The 21,248-nt window shown below is 33.8% G+C and overlaps 1 protein-coding gene and 1 pseudogene across 2 annotated transcripts in view; both read left to right on the top strand.

Moving 5' to 3' along the window:
* GRID2 (glutamate ionotropic receptor delta type subunit 2) overlaps positions 1 to 21,248 on the top strand; it is a 1,302,586-nt gene that overhangs the window by 783,105 nt on the left and 498,233 nt on the right. For both annotated transcript variants that reach the window (XM_011356280.1, XM_011356282.1), the window contains 2 exons: positions 1,436 to 1,609; positions 8,357 to 8,518. In XM_011356280.1, the coding sequence (XP_011354582.1) occupies positions 1,436 to 1,609; positions 8,357 to 8,518 (336 nt within the window). The remainder of the gene's footprint in view (positions 1 to 1,435; positions 1,610 to 8,356; positions 8,519 to 21,248) is intronic.
* LOC111737254 lies at positions 11,515 to 14,030 on the top strand (annotated as a pseudogene).

The raw sequence follows: 21,248 nt of genomic DNA, 5'->3' as shown, positions 1-21,248 counted from the left end.
TGATCTGCTTTTTGCCAGACAGAGCTTTTGGTGGCCAGTGAAATGACATAGACTAAAGGAAAAAGATGGCCTTTTAAACTGAGAAAAGCATTTTTATGATACATTAAAGATTAATCAACCAGAAATCCGTGATATTATGCTGTATAAAGCTGATGGCAGGTATTATTTTATTTTCAGAAAAAAAAATTATTTTATTTTATATTTCATGAAGATCATAAATAAAAGGATGAATTTTAAAACTAAAAATTGCTACAAAAAAAGAATAATATGTGATTAGCTTAGTAAGGTAAAGAAGAAAATTTACATCTGTAAATAGTCTTTTTGTCTTTTATTATTCTGTAATAATTCTTTGAATCACAAATGAGCAATGCTCTCTGCAGTCCAAAATTTATCTTATGTCACACCTTTTATTTCTATTGCTATAAGAATCTGCTGAAACAAATAATATGTTCTTTGCAAAGCCTCCCTTGGTTTAAAAAGTTCCAAATGGACACTGAGAAGCACAAACTCTTTACTAAAGACTGTCTTAAATCTAAAATTTATTCTGATCACTTTTATTCTGACTAATTCCAATTGGAACAGATGTATGTTATAAAAATATTTCATTTTTATTGCTTCTACATCCATGATTGAGTCAAATCATAAAACTTAAGTCTGGAATTAGGAGGCAAGAAAGAAAAAAGGTATAAAACATGTTTCTTTGAATATGGCAAACACTCATATTCAAAATAACATTAATTTGGGTAAAAAGTACATTCACACATCCTCATTCATGCTATATTAACGAACAGAGTTTTTCATCTTCATGTTATGATCACAATTATATACTAAACTTACTTATTCAACACAGTGAGCACTTTTAAAATCCATTTTGAACCAAGAGTAATGCATGGGTTAACACCAATAATTCTAAGTAACAATTGAGAAAAGTCTTAAAAAATAATATCTCTTCTTGATCTCTCTACTTACCTTATTTTACAGCTCATTTTTCATTGCTAAGAACGTATATGTTACTTACATTGCAACTACATTCCTAGTTACTCAAAGTACCTTGAAACCCATTAAAGAATAGTTAATTTAAATAACAACTTATTTTATGACTTTTTTTGATGTTTAGACATGTATATTTTTCTAAAGTGTTCAACATAATAAATTATAAGCTTATTAATAAAGTGTATTTAAGTCGATTGCACCATTTGGAATTACTTAGGCATTAATGCATATAATTTAAGCACAGACAGCAAATACAAATGAGTTGATCATTTCAATGAACATGTGTTGTTGTTTTCATTTGAATGTGGGCAAAGCATTAAGCAAATGTATTACAGTAACATAATCCCTTAGCATTTCTAGATAACAATTTATTAATGGTTTTGGGTTTATGATATTGTATTAAATTATTTCTAATTCCTCTATTTCTGGTCATATCTTATAGGAAATAAATGATGTGGATGTACAGGAACTTGTAAGAAGGTCAATTGGGAGGCTAACTATCATTCGACAGACATTCCCAGTCCCCCAGAATATAAGTCAACGATGTTTCCGTGGCAACCATCGAATATCTTCAACATTGTGTGATCCAAAAGATCCATTTGCTCAGAATATGGAGGTACATTCTAGCATCAGAGTATTTCTTACAATGGTGCTTTGTTGAGCAATAGTGGAAAGGAATTTTTGAGTTACATTGAGTTTAGAATTACACATATTCTCCTCCTCCAGCAGTTTATTAAATCTGATGAGAAGGGTGCCAAGAATCTGTCTTTGATCTTTTTAACCTCATTATAACAAAATATCTACTTGTTTAATAGTGATATAATAAGTAAAGGTTATTTCCTTCTCAGCAAATAGGTAGATCTATAGCATTTCTCATGTTATAATTTATGATTGATACTCCTTAATGCCAAGCTCCAAATTATTAAGCTAATAAATTTGCTTGACATTTTTGCATAACAAGGACATAGACTTTTATTTTTTTAAAGATTAGTCTCCAGTTTGAAGAACTTCACCAAAAACTATTTAGAAATGCAAAAAAATGCTGTAATATTGTATGGTTATATCCAACTCAGATGAGATATAACTGTAACCTTCGCTATTTAGAATACAACAAAGAATTTGAAAGTAAATAAATAAAATCTCTGAGCAGCAAATTAGAGAAAGACCAATTTCCTGCATCTTACTCATGAAAATGTCCTTCACATTATCACTGGAGCTTATTTCTTTCTCTTAAGGAAAAATCTATCATATTTTTAAATTTTACTTTGCACTGGAGATCTCAATATGTCAATTTGAAGGAGGTATTACAAAAGGCAGGTGCATGGACAACAATAAAGAGCTATAAGGAGCACTCTGGCAAAGCAAGAGAAAGGAAAAAAGAAATCAATCGAATGCACTAGTTCAAATATCCTATGACTGAAGTACTTTTCCTGTAAAAATAACTCTGTTATAAAGCAGTTCCTAAGGGTATCACTGTAGTATACTGCTAGCATATTAGTATTTAAGCTAACTCTGCTATATCAACAAAGATTAAAGTCTTGGTCAATTTCAGAAGTCAGAAAAATATATGATCTATTTTAGCAAACTATTCCTTCAAAGTGTTTAGTATTGAAAATACTAAAGTACTTAGAGATGTTCAGTTTGAACATTTTGGAAATCTAACTTTATGAGAACTAGTTCAATTCCAATAACACTACATAAATAAGGTGATTTTGCAAAACTACTTCTTTTGAATGCTAACTCCTCAGTCTCCCTACCTTTAGTCAGTTTTGAATTTTTTAGATGAATTATTACTTATCCAATTATTTCTTCAAATGTATTACCATTGTAATGAGCAACATGTAGTTACCAGGCAGCTGGTTTGGGGATTATTTCCCATAGAACTTTCTGTTTCCTATTAGATATTAATCTATTTTAGAATAAGTTCCCTTCAAGACTTGGTATTATAAAATCCCATAAAGTACTAGTTTATCTTTATTTCTTCCATTTTATCTATCACAGTACTTTGCACCTTTGTGAATATTTGTGGATTTGACTGTAATTAAAGAGAAGGCAATGATCAAAATAAGCCACTATGAAGCCTAAATAAGACCTGGTTAAATTATAATGCCAATCTTACTGATTTGCTTATAAAGACCTATCTTTTCATATTAATTGGTCATGAGTATAATTGATTTGGGAAGATAGACACCTAAATGGAGAAAAGCATGAAAGAATTTTGATTTAGAAAATTTTGAAATATCAAAGACCGTTTTTGTGAAAAGAAGTAGCAGGAAGTATACAAATTGGGAAAGCAGAAAGTAACTACACAGTATTTTAAAGTACAATTACCTAACATCATAATCCTTCTGATTCAATTAACTGATTTTTTGAAATCAAGGAAAGATATTTTATTTATCTTTATTCCCAGACCTATCTGATGAATTAAAGTTGTTGATAAAGCAACACTTCTCTTATCTCAAACCTTCATCTTACTCCTCTCAAACTCAATGATGGAAGAAAACAAGACAATAACTTTTTCTTTGAGTATTTATTACAGGTTAACTTTCTTATTATATGTACTGGAGTTTGACTAAATATTTAATATATAAATAGAAAACTAACAGAAACTGTGATATGTGAAGATATATATAAATGAGTCTGAATGTAGGACTCTTAAATTTAAAATGTTCCACTAAAAGCAGAGCAGTTGATACAGAGACTTACCTGGGTGAAAATTTTATCCCATTGAAGTTAAAGAAAGAGACAAGAAAAATGCTTACTGAAAATTTGGGAGTAGATGGTTCCCTAGGAAGTAACCCTCTTATCTTGGAGTTCATAAAAACAATGTGGGTAAATATGATCACAGACAGACTTATCAGCAGGGTACAATTAAAAATAACTCATAAAAAAATCAAGGTTTGAAAATATGACTCTAATGAGCTCTAAAAATAGAATCCCAATCATAAAATAACAATCATTAATATAGCAGAGGAGAAGAAGGTGAAGATCTCTGGGTTGTTACCTATTTTCATATACATGGAAAGTAAGATTTAGAAAGAACAAAAAACAAGTTTCCCAAATATTTAAATTAGCACCAGATACTGAAACCTTTCTGAAGTTGCAAAATAAATGGTAAAGAAATCTTTTGGCTAGAAACAGAGCTTTTAGCAATATCTGAAGCAAGAGGGAAGTGAGCCACTTACTGCTTAGAGAAACTGTTAGCTTGCCTGCTACTAGAAAGAAAATAGAAATGTTCAAATCTTTTTGCTTCTGCTTTATCCATCTAAGAAAATTGTCTTTAAATAAGAAAAGTTAGAATAAAAGTCATTAAACAAAGAATAACCACTGGTTTAGAAGAAGCAGTGGTATGGAGATAGTAAGAGTATACTTTACTGCTTTAAAATGAGGCTTGAAAAGTAATTTCTCAGAGCAGTACATAAACCAATAGATATGATCACAATATTATAATTTAGAAATACTAGAGAAATACTTGGGGAGAGGATTCAAGTGCAAGACATTGGTATAGTTTCCCCCATTTAAAAAAGGAATATGAAAAGATTGTGACAATAAGAGTTTAATATACTAAAAATTAACATATGTAAACTGTGGAATATATTATTATACGGTTTGGGGAATTTTGAATAAGAAAATAAGAATTCCTAAAGAATAAGCACTGCTAAACTAAGTCCTACTCAATATTTTTTTTAAGTTGTGAGAATGTAGAAAATCTATTTATTGTATGTTGACTTTTATGCAGCGTTAGACAAGTTTTTTTATGAAATCATAATGGGAAGACATTAAAAAGTCTAGATCGATGTCAGTCAAACATTCTGACCATAAGACTCAGATTTTTTTTAACTCAAAATATGTTAAAGCCTCATTATTAACTTTAACAGTTACAACATGTGAGCTTCTTTAAAATTAAAAGTGATTTTCAAATAATTCACTAGCTAAATTACTTAGTTGTGTTTTCTCCAATCTTCAAGCAAAACTGATATGACTAGGACATGGCTCAGATATATTCTGTAGCTTTGAATACTTCCTGTTTCTACAACTTACCACCAGAGCTTCTATTACCCTATTACCCTTTGAGAAGTGGAACTAGAAAAATATTCCAACCACACCATTCTACTCTTGAAATGCAAGGAAGTCTCTGTGGTCATCTGGAAGATTCTATTCTTCAACCTAATATTTTCAAAATGCTTATCACTACCTGGATAAAAATTAGTAAAATATGCCTATCAAATTTGCAAATGACATAAAGTTAAGAGTGAAAGGTTATATTATGTAACATAATCACTGAATAATAAGCCTAAAAGTGGAAACTCCACAGAGATAAATTATAGGTTCAAAATCACTTACAGGAAGTCTAAATGGATGAGAACTGGTTTGATAGCTGTTTAAGGTTGTTAGGATGAGGACAGATTCAATATGAAAATAGCACAAATCGTATGTGCTTGAACCCATTCTAATGTAATCTTGGTCTCTATATCAGAAGCATTTTGCTAAGATCAAGAGAGATATACCTTATCTCTCTCCTAGTCAGATCACATCTGCAATAATGTGTCAGTTCTGAGTACTAAACTTTGAGCAGAAACATTGGAAAGTAAGAGAACAGAGGAAGAAAGTTGAGGTGATGAAACAACCTAGAAATTATACCGATGATGAACAACTAAAGGAAAAGGGCTATTTCAGGGCAAGTAAGAGGTGGTGTCAAATATTAGAAGGTTGTCATGTAGAGGAGGTTTGTTGCTGGTGGTTCAGCATGGTCAGAAATCAAGTGCAGTACAATAAGGTGGGGCAAAATGATTGGTCAGATGGTGGAATACTGGAGTTTAAGATGTTAGAGGAAGCGTGTGTTTGTGTCCAGTGAATAGTCACTTGTGTTAGTTGTGGCCAGAGTAAAAGTAAAGATTATGGTGAGGGAGAAGTCAAAGACCTCATGAATGAAAAGTAACCAAGAAGTTAGCAGATGATGGCAGAAAGGGGATTTAAATGTGATATAGCAAAGAGCATGGACCTCAAAAAAGAACAGACACCACCCTGAAGTTTGAAACGTGGGCCAATTAGGAGAAGCAGTCATTTGATGAAAACATCTGTCACATATTAAGTATGAAGCACTCACCTTTAAGGCCAGCATGGATGCTCAAAGTACATGCTTCACAAGGTGTTCAAAAGAGACTGTACTTCGGAAGTATCAGATGTGGGTAGAACCCAGCTTGTCAAGTTTGTCAAGTCTTCTGTCAAACCTACCTGACGTTAAACTTGACTTTCATTATTTGTGTGTCTTATTTTATTTAACAACTATTTGTCAATGATGACAACAATAACAAATATGTGCTAGACTCTAGGCTAAGTCAAGGGGAAATAAACGATTAGGGAAACAAAAGTACAAAAAGGAAAAATTATGTACAGCGTGAGCCTCTGTACAGAAGGAACTCATATTCTAATGTGAAAAGCAGATTTGAAAGAAATTTTAGCATTATGATATGTTTCAATAGAAGTATGCTCTGAGTGTATGGGAGATAAAAAGAAGACTGCCCAATTAGTCTGGGAGTGGGGAGGGTCCTGGGAAGTTGTCAGGGTAAAAGTCAGCTAGCTTAATACCTAGGAATTGAGTATTAGAGGAAGTTAACTAGTTGGAGAAAGATAAAGAGACATCAAAGAATGAAGATAAAGAGACATCAAACAATTTCTTATATACCAGTCAGAGGAAGAAGGAAAATAGAGCTAGAAATATAAGAGCAAGCAAATTTGAAGCCATGGAGCCAGGAGAGGTTAGAAAAGGCCAGATTATTGCATATTATTGAGAAATCATTGAAAGATCTACCCTGGATTTTTGGATACAGCCCACTTATTCTTTATTTTTCTTCTACGTTCTCCTTTATAGTCTCACAGTCTAATTCGAACTGAATTTTGATTCATCGACTACTTTTAACTCCAAGGCTCACTCTTCATTCATTGAATATTTTGGCCATTTCCTCAGCCCCTAGTCTCTCTAGTAATTATCTGGTTGAAGGAGAGGTAGGAGGATAAGGGGGAGAATAATCTTCCCTCAAATTTCCTCATAAAGAACAAACTGATGTTTCACATAGTGCATAAGGGTGTTTGATGTCTCTTTAAAGAAAGGTCTACCTCTCATAAGTATTATGCATTTAAAATAATGTTTAACAAACACAGATGATTAAAGATTTACTGAGTAATGAAAGAAAACTCACAAGACACCATTAGAAATCACTTATTAACAGTTGTTCATAGCACCAAACTCTCATTATCTTAATGGTTGAACTTAGTACCATTCTGTGATGTGGGAAGACAATTTTATAAGATTCCTTCATGATTAATTATAAGCAAAGAGCAATCAACACACTATTCCCTTTGTTTTCAGGAAAAAAAACTGTGTTAAGATACTTTAAAATAACAGAAAATTTAAACGATTTAAGATGGATTTAATTTTTATGGTTACATTGATTTCTCATTCTTTATTTTACATTGGATTTTTCCTGCAGAGGTTAAAATATAACATTTAACAGCTTTTATTGACCTTAGCTAACTCTTGGTGTTCATATTTTCTAAATCATGTCTAATTTATTTGAAAATAAACACCTTCAGTAGTTGGTTGTATGCATAGTAGTTCTGGCAAGAGTTAAATGTAAGAGTGCAATGGCTCTTAGCAAACATTTCTGTAATTTCTTTTCAATCTATATAGAAAGAAGATAACATGGTTACCTTAGAAGAAGAAAGCTTTAATATAAATACACATTCAAAAAGTTAATTGTCTTTGATATATTTCATGGTAATGAATTACATTTCACATGTATACCTATATAATTTTCTGTGGATTCTTGATGATGATGTTTATGAATGGTGCTGTTTCCTCTCATTTTTTCCTTACTGAATCCCCACAGACACAAACATACACACAGATGACTACTTCCTTTTTCTGATACCTATTACACTCATATGTAAGATCAAGTGAATAATCAGAATGCAAAAACTTGACATATTTGGAAAATGTATTATTCAATTTGTCCTTGCAATCTTAAGCCCTTTGATTCTTACCTCCTCGAAAAGAAATAAAGTCCAGTAATTTTCTGAGGTCTGACACTAATAGCCTTGCCTCTGTCGAAACTCCTCTTTTTTATCTTCTCTTTCACACCTAAATAAGCTGAAAAAGCAATTGAAGCATACAATCAGACAAGACTTCATTCTCAATAGCAAAATTGCCAGGAAAATGAACAAAGAAACCTTCTGCTTAATAAATAACCCAGTAAACCAACCATCTATGTCCTGAACGTAAGCAGCCGAGCTGATGATTTTCCCCACAGTTTTGATGGTTGGCATCAGTGATTCTAATCGTTACTGTCTAATGTCTTTTCAGATTTCAAACCTTTACATATATGACACAGTGCTTCTGCTTGCTAATGCTTTTCATAAGAAGCTGGAGGACCGGAAGTGGCATAGCATGGCAAGTTTATCATGTATCAGAAAGAACTCCAAGCCCTGGCAGGGAGGGCGTTCCATGCTGGAGACCATCAAGAAGGTAACTTCTGACTAGCATTTCCCTCTTCCTAATTTTCTGTAAAGACGATACAGTAAATCATTGTTTGATGAGATATTTTTTAGGAGGATTTTCTCTTCTAATATTGCTGCCAATTCAAAGCACAAAGCAGTGTACTAGAGAAATGAAATATTCAAAATAAAAGGTCAGAAAGTCACACACATATACAAAAGCAAGGAACCCTTATTTATTTGTAAGGGAATTTTACTCAAGTAAAAAGTCAGTGGTTGAAATGTTTTAAATCACCTTGATTGTATTATTAGAGTTAGAGATGCTCAAATTATTTTGGTGCCTGTAGCAAAGTATAAGGTTTTTTTTTCCTTTACATTACACCATCAGCTGAAAAAATGAATTCTAGATGTAGCTGTTTTTCATTCAGATGGTACATGGTAAGACAATGGATGTCATGATCTTTAATTTATCTTATAGTGAAGATATAATTAGCAGTTAATAATTTGCAGTATTTATGACCTATTTGGGTACTTGATGACATTAGTCTTGTTCACTGTCAGTATGGTGTTTAGCCTGGCTGTGACCTGCTTTGGCTTAGCTACCTGTTTTATTCCCAGGAGGTAGTTTATGTTGTTCATCTCCTCTCAACGGTATAAGCATTCTGCAGTTTATTAGCCTCTTGATCATGTCATCCTCGCTGGCATTCTCCATTTGTCTCACACAGCTTCTTGGATTTAAAATGAAATGATTAATCAAACAAACAAATCTCTCCTGTACCCTTTACACAAAGCAGACAGCCATTTAGAAGTTTATGTTATTTTACCTATTCGTTTCCTCTCTGCATGTGTTTGCCTTTCTCTCCTGAAAACAAAAGGAGAAATAGCTAGTCAAAAGAAATATGAAATATTTAGAAAATCCAGGGAAAAATCTAAAAATTTAGCATTAGAAGTGAAGTATATGTACAAAAAAGCAAGAAGTGGGAAAAAGAAATGTTTCAAATGAGGACTAGCCTGGATCTTTCTCTCGGTACTGCTTCCTCTTTGCAAAAGAATCACTTAAATGAGAATTTAGGTTCTTATCAACACAAGTACTTGAGAATTAAATGTATCGAATATATTGACAGAGGAAGATTTTTCAACTGAAAATGGATTAGTCAGATTTAAACTCAAAATGTTGCCAAAATCTCCTTATCTACATAGAGAGTTGGCTGGTATAGATCCAAGGGAGGTTGTTGAACATGATTCTGATCCTGCCAATTTATTAATTCATGGTTTGGCTAGGATGAAGAACCTGAATATATTCATTTTCCTGAAGCTGTCTCACAAAGACAGAATAATAGTTTGGGAGGTTGCTTAGGTGACACTTATTTAGTGAGAGTATCAGTAGTAGGGAAAGAGAGACACCGTAATATGTAGGTATTTCTCTTAGAGCAATCAATATGTAAAATGTTGTTGTTAGGAAAATTATAATAAAAACAATGATATAATACAGAAATTATGAAATTTTATTTTAGAGGAATGTTTGTATATTTGTCCCTATAAGCTTTCAGCCCAGTGACATTCTTTAAAGGAATATATTCATTCTGTGTATCTAAAGACTAAGTTTGAATCATATACGTGATGGCAGATGTTCGATTTTTTTTTTTTTTTTTTTTTGGTCTCACATTTCAAAATGACCTTAAAAAATTTGAGGGTTTTTTTTTTTTTTTTTTCCAATCACACTGTTTTTCTTCATAGTGGTGTTTTGGTCATCCCATTCAAATGTGAAGGCTAATAATATCCCATGCACCAAGAGAATTTAAAAGAAAATGTACTACCGATACATGGACTCCCTCCAGGCTGGCTTGAGCCAAGTACTGGAGGCAGGGGGTTGGGCCTTTATAGTGGTTAGAGGGTGGAGCTGGAAAAAGTTCCCATTTACTTGGTCTGGAAATTTGTAAGACTTAAATTTCCTATGGATGTCAGAAAGGAAGTGCAGGATGGGCTTTCTTAATTAGCCTGTCCACATGTGGAGCCAAAGGGGAAAGAAAGAGAAGGCAAAGCTTAAAGAGAAATCAGCAGCCAAGAGAAAGCAGCAGCCAAACATCACAAACGAGGTCAGACTCTTTATTACAATGGGAATGTTCTAGCAATAAAATTCTTTATTATGTTCAAGTAACCACTGAATGCCTGTGTTAAGAGCATGATATATGTACTTTACAAAGCCTGTGTGCTGCCGCAAGGAGACAACAAAGTAAAAGAATGAATGTCTATCATTTAATTATTTATATTTTAATTAGGGGGATAAAACAAAGGAGTTACAAAGCAGTTAACATAAGTACTATACATGTCCAGTAAAATGGGAGGTTGCAGTTTCCAGAGCACTCTTGTGTTAAAGCTTTATAATTTATTTTATAAATGGCAAAATAGGTGCCTCCACATTTCTTTTTTCAAAAGTTAGAGGTTAATTCTCAAATATTTATTTCTCCCATGTATTATCTATATGGATTTTTAGTTTCAATTTTATAGATTATTTTTGAGAAGATTGATAATTTTAAAAATATTGAGTCTTTCCACCCATGGATACGGTATATATTTATAGTCTACTTTTTAGAGCCCTGAGATTATTTTCAAGAAAATTAATAATTTTTAAAATATTGAGCCTTTCAATCCATGGACAGTCTACTTTTTATAGTCCTCGATAAAAGTTTATAGTGTTCTTCATACATTTTTTTTGTATATATTCCCAAACTTTTATAGGACTTTAATGTATCTCTATCATGAATTGTTTTGTCATGTTATATTTTTAAGCGAGTTACTGTAGGTACATAAGGAAGTTATTGATGTTTGATATATTTTGTGACTGAACTGATCAACTTTGGATATTTGACTCCTGATTCTTACTCCTCTCTTTGTAGTTTACGTCTTTGTGTTTTTCAAGCAGACATTGATGCTATCCTCAAATAAAAATATCACTTAATGTTAATACTTTATGTATTTTTAAAACTTCAAAAATCTTTTTGGGGACAACTGAGAGCATGACTTTCCATGTGCACTCTAGAGCCCTGTGTACTCTGGAGGTGGCTGGCTTCCCTCCCTCTAAGTAAAGGTGCCAGGTTATCTCGACCTCAGAGACATAGAAATGAGGATTTTACTTCTACAGGAGAGCTGCAGCCAATACTGAGCTGGCCTGGAGCCGACCTGCAGAGCCCTGCCACACAGGACATATTATTTTACAGCTCTCCATGGGTGGCGTTCTTCAACTATTCCTCTTGATTTTGATGTCAGTTCACCAATGACATATGGCTCTCCAGCTCTTGATAGAGGGGACCCCAAGCAGTGGTGTTAGGGGCACACCTACAAGGCAGAGGCCTGACCTGGGGTCTGTACAGAAGGATCTGTAGGTAGATTTGCAGTTTGGGCTAGCAACAGAAGATACAGTGGCCAGTGAGGCTAAAAACTTGTGAATTATGGAACAAATGTAAATATGACAACATGCAAAAACAAATTTCAGAGATTCTTTTAACATTTTATTGACTAAAGAAGAAGAATGTGTTGCCATGGATATCATCGAACCTCTGTACATGCAACTACTTGGGAAGATTAATATTATTGGGGAAGTAATTTTAAAATGTAAACTGAACACATAAAATCATTTGACAAAAGTCTCTACACACAGCTCATTTGCTACCCACAGGAAGTTATCCCAACTCATGACATGGCTGTCAATGAAATCTTTTGTGACAGTAAACTTGACTTCAGTCTTAGAACATCAGATTCAAGTAGGACCATTCAATGTGTTGAAGACTGAGAGTATGAGAAACCTGAATCCAGAAGACATTGACCAGCTCATTACACACATTAAAGTATTGCTATTTTTACCCCATGGTGGCATAGTGATCAGGATGATTTCAGAGATGCACGGAGCCTTCTTTCAATGCCAGGTGTGCACTCACACAGCCATGGTGGAAATGAACCATGGCCAAATCGTTGAGCCCTGCATGTGTGAATGCTGCCACACCACCCACAGCATGATGCTGAACCACGACTACTCCCTGTTCTCTGATAAGAAGATGATCAAACTTTGAGTCTCTTAAAAATGTGCCTGTGAGGTAGATGCCTCACACTGTCATCCTTTTTGCCCACAATAATCTTGTTGACAAGGTTCAGCTTGGAACAGAGTGAACTTTGCAAGCATCTATCGAGCTGTTTTATTGAGTCAATCCAAGGGTGAGTAATGAGAAGTCTGTCTACAGAACTCACATTGATGTCATTATTGGAAAATGGATGCAAAACATTTGCATGAAGAAGCAGATAAAGAAGCAGAACAGAAACTTTTTTTTTTTTTTCAGAGAAGTGTGTGGAATTGCTTAAGAAACTTTCCAGAAAACCAGACATTTATGAGAGACTTGCCTCAGCCTGGGCTCCAAACTTATAAGAACGCAAAAATTTAAAAAAGGAAATCTTGCTTCAACTTTTCCAAGAAACAAGGAAGGATTTTAGTTACACAGGAAAGAGCAAACTGAGATCAGTATCCTGCTGTGTGGTGATCCTGGGACCAGCAAGTCCCAGCATCTCCAGTGTGTGTACAATCTGGTTCCCTGGGACTAGTACACATCTGGGAAGGACTCCAGTGCAGTCGACCCAAGAGTACATGCAGATTATGCAGAGAAAGATCGCCAGATGAGGCACCTGGTCCTGCAGACCAGTGCCCTTGTCCTGGGTGATAGTGGTATCCACTGTATTTTAAGTTTGAGAGGATGAAATTATAAGGTCAGCACTACATGAAGTCATGAAACAGCTAACTCTATCGCAAAGGCTGAGATTGTTAGCTCAATGGATGCACCTATGTCTTGGCAGCAGTAAATCCTATTGAAACGCAGTGGTATCCAAAAAAAAAACCTACCATTGAAAATACCCAGCTATCTCACATGTTATTATAAAAGTTTGATTTGACCTTCCTCATGCTAGACCCTCAGGATGAAGACTATGACAGGCGTCTGGTTCACCACCTCGTGATTCTACTACCAAGGCAAAGAGTGAGTAGAGGAGTTCACGGACATGGCAGTGCTGAAGGCTGAGCCAGGAAACCAGCCAGGCTCTCACAGAAGTTTATGTAGACATGAGGAAGATCTGAGGTAGCTGAGAGATGGTTTTGGCACTCACTTGACAGCTGGAATTGTTAATTGACTTAACAGAAGCCCATGCTAAAATATGATTTTTAAACAACATTAAAGCTATTGATGTTGGAAAGGCAGATCACTTCCACCAAGAGACTCTACAGCAGCCTGCTACTGACTCCTGAGCTGGCATCGTGGACATATCTATTCTTACTACAGGAATGAGTGCCGTCTCTCCTAAATGGAAAGAAGATTAGATGAAGCTTTAAAAAAACTTATTTCATCTAAGAGTAAAATACCAGCTCTAAAATACTTACAACTTTTGAAGATATTTAGGGAGAATCTGACATAGCAATTACCAAAGATATGTTTGAAGAAGCACTGTGTGCTTCGGTTGATGATGACTTTTTAACAGTCACTGGAAAAACTGTTCACTTACTCTGAAGCTCTCGTGAACAATGCTGTGTGTTTCTGCTAATTTGCACTTGCATATTGCACTTGTTTTCATATATGTTTGACATATGGGTCAATTAATCACTTTTATTGCCATCAATGGAAGAAAATTTTTAGATTATTATTTCGATCCATAAAAATGTCTAACCTAGGTTCAATTTTCTTAGTAAAGTGTTTAACTTTTTTTCACATTTTATGTAAAAGTACTGTATCAATTTACAAATATGCAATAGAGATAATTTTCTTAAATTGCCTCTATTTTATTTTTTTTTTTGGCACCAAGACTTTTAATCTGTATGTATGTATAGATAACAGGGCATCAGTCATTCTAATAGCAATCATACATATGCTTGGGGTTTTGTAATGTGAGGTAAAACATCGCTAGAGCCTTTAGTGCTGTTACAACACTCAAATGTAATCCCTTCTAGAAGCTTGTTCACATGGCTACTATAAAATCAGAAATAAGTAAGAGGAAATGATCAGGTTCTAGGTTAACTTCTGCCACTTTATCCTAGTATGTAAAACTTTTTTCCTAAGTAGATGATAAAGAAAATTTACAAGTAATAAAATAAAAACTTTTCTTGGCTGAGTGCTTTAGCTTCTTCTTCCGAACTTGTATAATTTGGTGATAAACAGCATCTTGACTTAATAAAAATGCCACAGTTGTTTTACTATTAAGTATATTAAAGGTATCATTTGAAAAGAGATCTTTTTTTTAATTGTGTAAAGAATATATCCTATTTTGGTTTTACTCTATTTTGTACTTTTAAAAATTATTAGTAACCCATATAATTTTAGAGTAGTGAGGAAAAATAAATTTAATCTTACTTATTTCCTCCGATTTTAAGGCAGAGAAAACTGAGCCTCAGAAAAATTAAATGACTTTTTAAGGGTTGGTCACACAGCAAATTAGTTTTAAATATCAAGTTTTCTGGCTTCCAATTCTGTGTTCTGTGCACCATACTGTTTACCCTTTTTATTGTTCATGGCAGAATTGTCAAAATCATTTGCTAAAAAAACACACACACAAGAAATCAGGGGTATAAATACCAGTTTAATATTATGTAAAACATACCTTAGTCTTAATATGGCTTTTTCAAATGCTCTGAAGTTGGAGTGTACATTGAGGAGGCTGCAAGAAGACTGTTTCAAAGACACAGACTACATTTTTAAAACCTCTTGCGTCCAAAACTTTATTTGCACACATATGCATTTTTTTTTTCGGTTTATTATGAGAAGCTACATCTAATTGTAATATGTATTTTGGTAAAGAGTTTTCATATTGTAAAACTTAAATTCAATGACGTTACTTACATACCCTGTAACAAGGATTTAAGCTTTTTTAACTAAATAAGTAAAACGAAAAACAGCTGAACCGCTCTGGAAGAGAGTAGGGGAGGGTCTCCATTGTTGCCACCACAATTTGAAAACCATTTTCCTGGAACATTTAGAAATCAGTTTAATCCATGCAGATCTACTGACTTTCTTACAGATTGTAAAATAGTATTATACTCAGGCGACATGGGCAGCCTATTTTTATTTACAGACTTGTTCTGCGATTGAACGGCAATCATTTTCTATTTTTCTTACTGTTAATATTTAAATGGTTTCCAAGAGTACACTTCATTCATTTATGTATTCAATACTCTTTCAGCAGGTATTTGTCAAATGCTTAGACTGTGGAATGTAATAGTCAAACTTTTGTATAATTACCCAGAAAGGAATTTAGAGCCTAGTAATGAATATTGGCGAAGTACACAAAAAGCTATATACTCTAAAGTGAGAGATAACAGAAGGCCCCAAATATGATAAAAATAGAATCTCGTCGAATTGTAGGAAAGGACGTAGCTCAGTGTGCCGTGGTACACACTCAGATCCCTGCTTCATGGCGGGAGTGCTCCTTTTCCGAAGGGCACACAGCTGGGCCTCTGTCCAGTAGCTGCCCTGCGCAGAAGGGAAGTTGTTCCACTTCTTTTCTGGAAGAGCATGCACCAACAACCGGTCATTGCAGAACTAGAAAGGTCTGAGTCCCTGGCCTCCCTTTGGGATAACTCTGAAGAGTTATTGCAACTGCAGACTAGCCCAGGGGATCACCTGAGCTGCCAATGGATTTGTATATCAGTTTCACCTCTCCCTGTGTCCAGTCGCTCTTCTCTCACTCCCCCGCAGGTACTTTTCTCAGGAGTACTTCAAGTAACCCTCCTACACACAAGCAAATCTACATTTCAGAGCTGTTTCCTGCGGAACCTGACCCAAAACAGAGAAAATAGATTTGCATGAACTGATAGCATCTCAATGGAAACTTGAAAATTAACAGATTCAAGATATGTAAATATATGGAGAAGGGGATATTTTAGGTGGTGGGAGCACTCTAGCTGACATTTGTATTGTCATAAATCATGTGGACAATGACAAAAATTGATCAATTTACTAGAGTGCACAGAACACATGGAGAGAATAGTTTGGACTGGAAAGAGATTGAGGAAAAGAATTTATTTTCAAAGTAAAAGAAAGATTTTAAAGAATTTTTGAGCATGGGTATGACAAAATCCTGAGCTGAGTTTTAGAATACATTTACATCTTTTGTTTAATATTTTTTTAAACTTAAAAAATACACTAAAAATATGTGATTACCTATAAAAGCAGTGATATTTTCTATGTATTCTACATAAAAGCCAATCAGTATTTGCTAGCTCCTTAAATCAAGTGTTTCTTCATTGGCTTAATCAGCTAATGTCTGCTAAATCCTTTGTAATTATCATTTTCAATACCAAATGTGAGAAACCAACATTTGTGGCAGTATTTCAAATCTTTTAGTACTAATACATTTTCTCACATTGACATAATAAATCTAAAAGAGATATCTTGATACATGTTGACATCTAAAAGAGTATTCTTTGAAATGAAAAAAAAATATTGAAATTCTTACATGGTAATATATTAATTCAACAAATATTTATTTAACACTACCATATTCTGTACTGTGAGATCACAGAATAAGGAAAAAAATAGAAATATCAAAAATAATTATAAGTGTGATTAGTTCTACAAAAGGGGAAATTCCAACTGCTCTGGAAATATGTTACTGAAGACCTACTTAGGCATAAGAGTGAGAGATAAGTGGAAACATTTAAGGTGAATAGGCAATTGCCGGGAAAAGAAAGAGAGGAGTATTCCATGGGCAAAGAAGAACATTTTGTGCAGAGGAATAGAATGTTAGCAGGCTTGCAAGAAGGACAGCATGGGACATTTAAGCATCTGAAATAGAGACAGAATAGAGCCATAGTTCCTCATTAGCTAAAAGAGGTAGGCAAGGGAAAGATCATGAAGGGTTCTGTAAACCATGTTAAAAGTTTCTAACTTTATTTGAGGGGTAAGGTTAAGTCACTTAGGTATATTAAATGAGGTGACAAAAATCATATTACTCAGTGACTTACAAGTAGATGATCCATTTTGCAGCTGCCATTAGACCAGGACATACTGGATGAGAAAATATCAATTAAGAGGCTGATGCTCCAATTTAAAGGAAGTTTAGGCAATGATGTGGGTCGTGGAGATGAATGGAAATAGATATTTTTGAGAGATACTTAGGTGATTGAAATAAGACGTTGATTTAACATGAATGTGTGGGAAAGAAAAAATGGTGATTCTAGGTGTCTGACTTGGGCATAAATAACTCTAGAACATCAAGGGTGTTGTTTTTAAATTTATGTACTTGCAGAATGGAAGCATATTACTTTGCTTTTTGTATAAAGTACTAGGTATCATTTAGAATTTATAAACCTGAAGGAGAGAGAGAATTTAGGAAAACGTAATCTGATTTACCAGAGAAAGTATTGACTTGGGATATAAAATAGTCTTTTCACAAAATATGTGCAAATAAACTTGTTGCTAGAAGAGCTTTTAAAAAGTAGTCTATGCTCTTGGAATAATCCTCTTGTGGACTAATCAGTGTACACTCCAACTTCAGGGCATTTGAATCATAAAGTGGGAAAATGGTATAAGTTTAATTTAATATAACATACATTTCAACATACATTTTTTGAGCAATCCACAATGATAAACATACATTATGTTGGACAGTTTACAATTGTCTAGAGGAAAATGTATGAGGCACAAGGTGAAGGTTTTAGTTCTGGTTTCTCAAGTAACTAGTTGTCTCAGCTTCAGTTTCTTTTTCTCTAAGACATAGATCGCATGATCAATATGCCAGTAACCTCATATTTATTTTTCAATTTGTTTCTAGTATCTTTTATGAATGAATATTTGAGAGTATACGTATATATATAAATACGCAGGTATATATCTATATATGCACATATATTCACTTATAAATGTTATATGGCAACTGAAATTTTCCTAAACACAGAAATTAATTTTTGGTTGTTTTTTTTTTACTTCTTGTATCTTAGTATTTATCTACCCATTATATTTCTTTTCTAGATAGATTTGTAGTATTTTCCTTCTGGCAAAGATTTTTCTCTCTGATCTTATGAAACATCAGAGCATTTGGACATGCCACTGAAACTGGCATTTCTCAGTGTATTCAGTGCCTTACTGGGCTCATGTTTATTTAACAGAGTGTCCTTGGTTACCAAGCATGTCTACACTGGCAAACCAGTTTCACTGGGTATTTTAAAAAAAGGTTTGTTCTGGCAGCAATATTTGCTGTCAATTTAAAGGACATTTAGAAGTTATTTGTATGTTATTCATACTGTTAATATCTCATTAGCTTATTTTGTTTAGAATCAGCTATATCAACAAGAAATAAAAAACACAACTGTGCATGCACAAAGACAACTTCTTTACAACTGGCCAGCACACATTTTTACCAAGGTTCTGTTTTTAAGGTTGATCTAAGGATAAATGTAAAAAAAAGAAAAAAAGAAAAAAAGCTCAAATGCATGGGAATATTCTTTGGCAATCAAAAATCAGATAGGTTAAGCTAGGGTCAGATAACAAGGGGCTTCAGTTACAGAGTTTATTTGTCTGAAGTACTGATCTCTCAAAGATCCCTTACATCTTCATGAGGGAATGTTTTACTGATTACAAAAGCTAACAACTCATTAAGAATATAATATAAAGAAGATAAATTACAAAGTCAAAAAGGTGAGCAAGGTAAGCAGAGGCCACAATAAACTAAATGCAGGTCCTCTGATTTATAGTTTTATACTGTGTGTAATGTAAGTGTAAGTTGCTCAGTACTAAATACAAGCTAGGGAGAAAGACATTAGCTCAGAGTGGCAATATTAGTATTAACTGGGAATAATAATATAATGCCAGACAATCTAGTGTTCAAACGTTTAAAATTTACCAGAACATAGCATTTTTTTGCAATGAAACAATCATATTGATATGCAATATCTTCCTTCTTTTTCCTCAAATAAAGCACTACAACAGAGATTCAAGAATCTTTTATAATTAGGGGTTATTACTGAGGTAGATATGTGATTGAGGACAAGATAGGCTCTTATAAAAAGGTTACTGAATACTAGTGGTTTAAACTTCTATGTAGTAACATAAGCTATATTTGTCGGTCAAACTCCTACAGTGTTTACCATTTGGGAATATTAATAATAAGATCTACTGTACTTAACCCCAATCTTTAAATTTTTAAGTGATAATTGAATTATTTGAAATATTAGTACTACGTGAACAAATAGGATCAAACTGACTTCCAAGAATTGGATAATTTATCCCTATCAAAGATAGGGACAATCAAGAGGCACAAAGGAGAGAGAATATGGGACAGTCTTCATGCCTCCCCAAGTCCTTTCTTCTCAAATTGGACATGCACATTCTCTCTCCAAGGAAAGTATTATAGGTTTTCCTCACATAACAGGGAACATTTCCATTGCAAACTATCTCCATTTTTCACTCTAGAAAGTGAAAAGCTTCAGGACATTTTCCAGGAAGCCATGAGCCATTAATCCATAGATCCTGAGTTTATTGACTAGAAAAAATTGTTTAGCGTGGTTCATCCTGCTAAGGGCTTTTCTAAATAAGAACTCTTCTTTGTAGTAAGTATTACTAGTGTCTTTAATTGGAGTTCCAGTTGACAAGGACATAAGGCACATTTATCTCCTATCTTTTTTTTCTCCTCCTTGACTGTCCCACCTCATACACCAGTAAAAGAAGTGAATAGATCCTAAACCAGCTTCTTTAACTCTTCTCTCCCCTAATACTAATCAATGAAATTTGAATCAAAATTTGCAAAAACATTTTCCAAAACTATGTAAATATTCATGAAATTGTGTTGAAATTTTACTACCTCAATAACCATTAGTTGAAAAAAATCAGGAGCATGCCTTACAATTTCTAGCAGAACTAGAAATTCTCCAAAATTGGAGAATGAAAAAATCATGTAGGTAATGATGATGATGACAATGATAGTAATTAAAGTCTCACAATTTGTCAGACATTCTTTTATATTCTTTATATATGATATAAGAGTCAAAATAATCTTCTGGGGTAGTTACTATTATTTTATAATAATGCCATTTAACAGATGTAGACATTGGGGCATTGAGAAATTAAATGACTTAGCCAGGTTTATACAGCTAGTAGATTTCGTTGCCATTGATCAAATCCAGAAAGTCTGACCCCCAAATCCAAAAACTGCTGACCCCAAAAACTGCTAAATCATTTGTAAGAAGAGCATAGAGATATCAAATTCAACATATCGTTTATTAATAAAACTGGATAACAAAAGAGAAGCTGGCTTATTAGGAAATAATTGTCGAGGATCAGTTTTGTTGATTATAACATAAAAATGAAATAGATTTAATATGGAAAGTAATGAGTAAGCAGTGGTTTTACTGAATGCCTGTTTTGAACTTAGTGTCACGCAATGGGCTAAATGACACTAGCTAAATGCAATGGGAGATATAGCACACAGCATAATACTGGCTGAAAAAGACTAAAAGTTGAGTTAGAGGTTATGAAAAATGAGATAGACATACTCCTTGACTTATGGTAAGGTTATGTCCTGATAAACCCATTGTAAATTGAAAATATTGTTAGTTGAAAATGAATTTAATACACCTAACATACCATCTGTCATAGCTTAGCCTAGCCTACCTTAAACATGCTCAGAACACAATATCCAAAAACCACTGGCAGCACAGTACCCTGTGAAATATTGGTCGTTTACCCTTGTGATCGTGGGGCTGATTGGGAGCTGCGCTCACTGCCGCTGCTCAGCATCAC

The sequence above is a fragment of the Pteropus vampyrus genome, unplaced genomic scaffold (genome assembly GCF_000151845.1).
Source record: "Pteropus vampyrus isolate Shadow unplaced genomic scaffold, Pvam_2.0 Scaffold25, whole genome shotgun sequence".
Classification (NCBI taxonomy): domain Eukaryota; kingdom Metazoa; phylum Chordata; class Mammalia; order Chiroptera; family Pteropodidae; genus Pteropus; species Pteropus vampyrus.
This window is presented reverse-complemented; position numbering and strand designations above follow the sequence as displayed.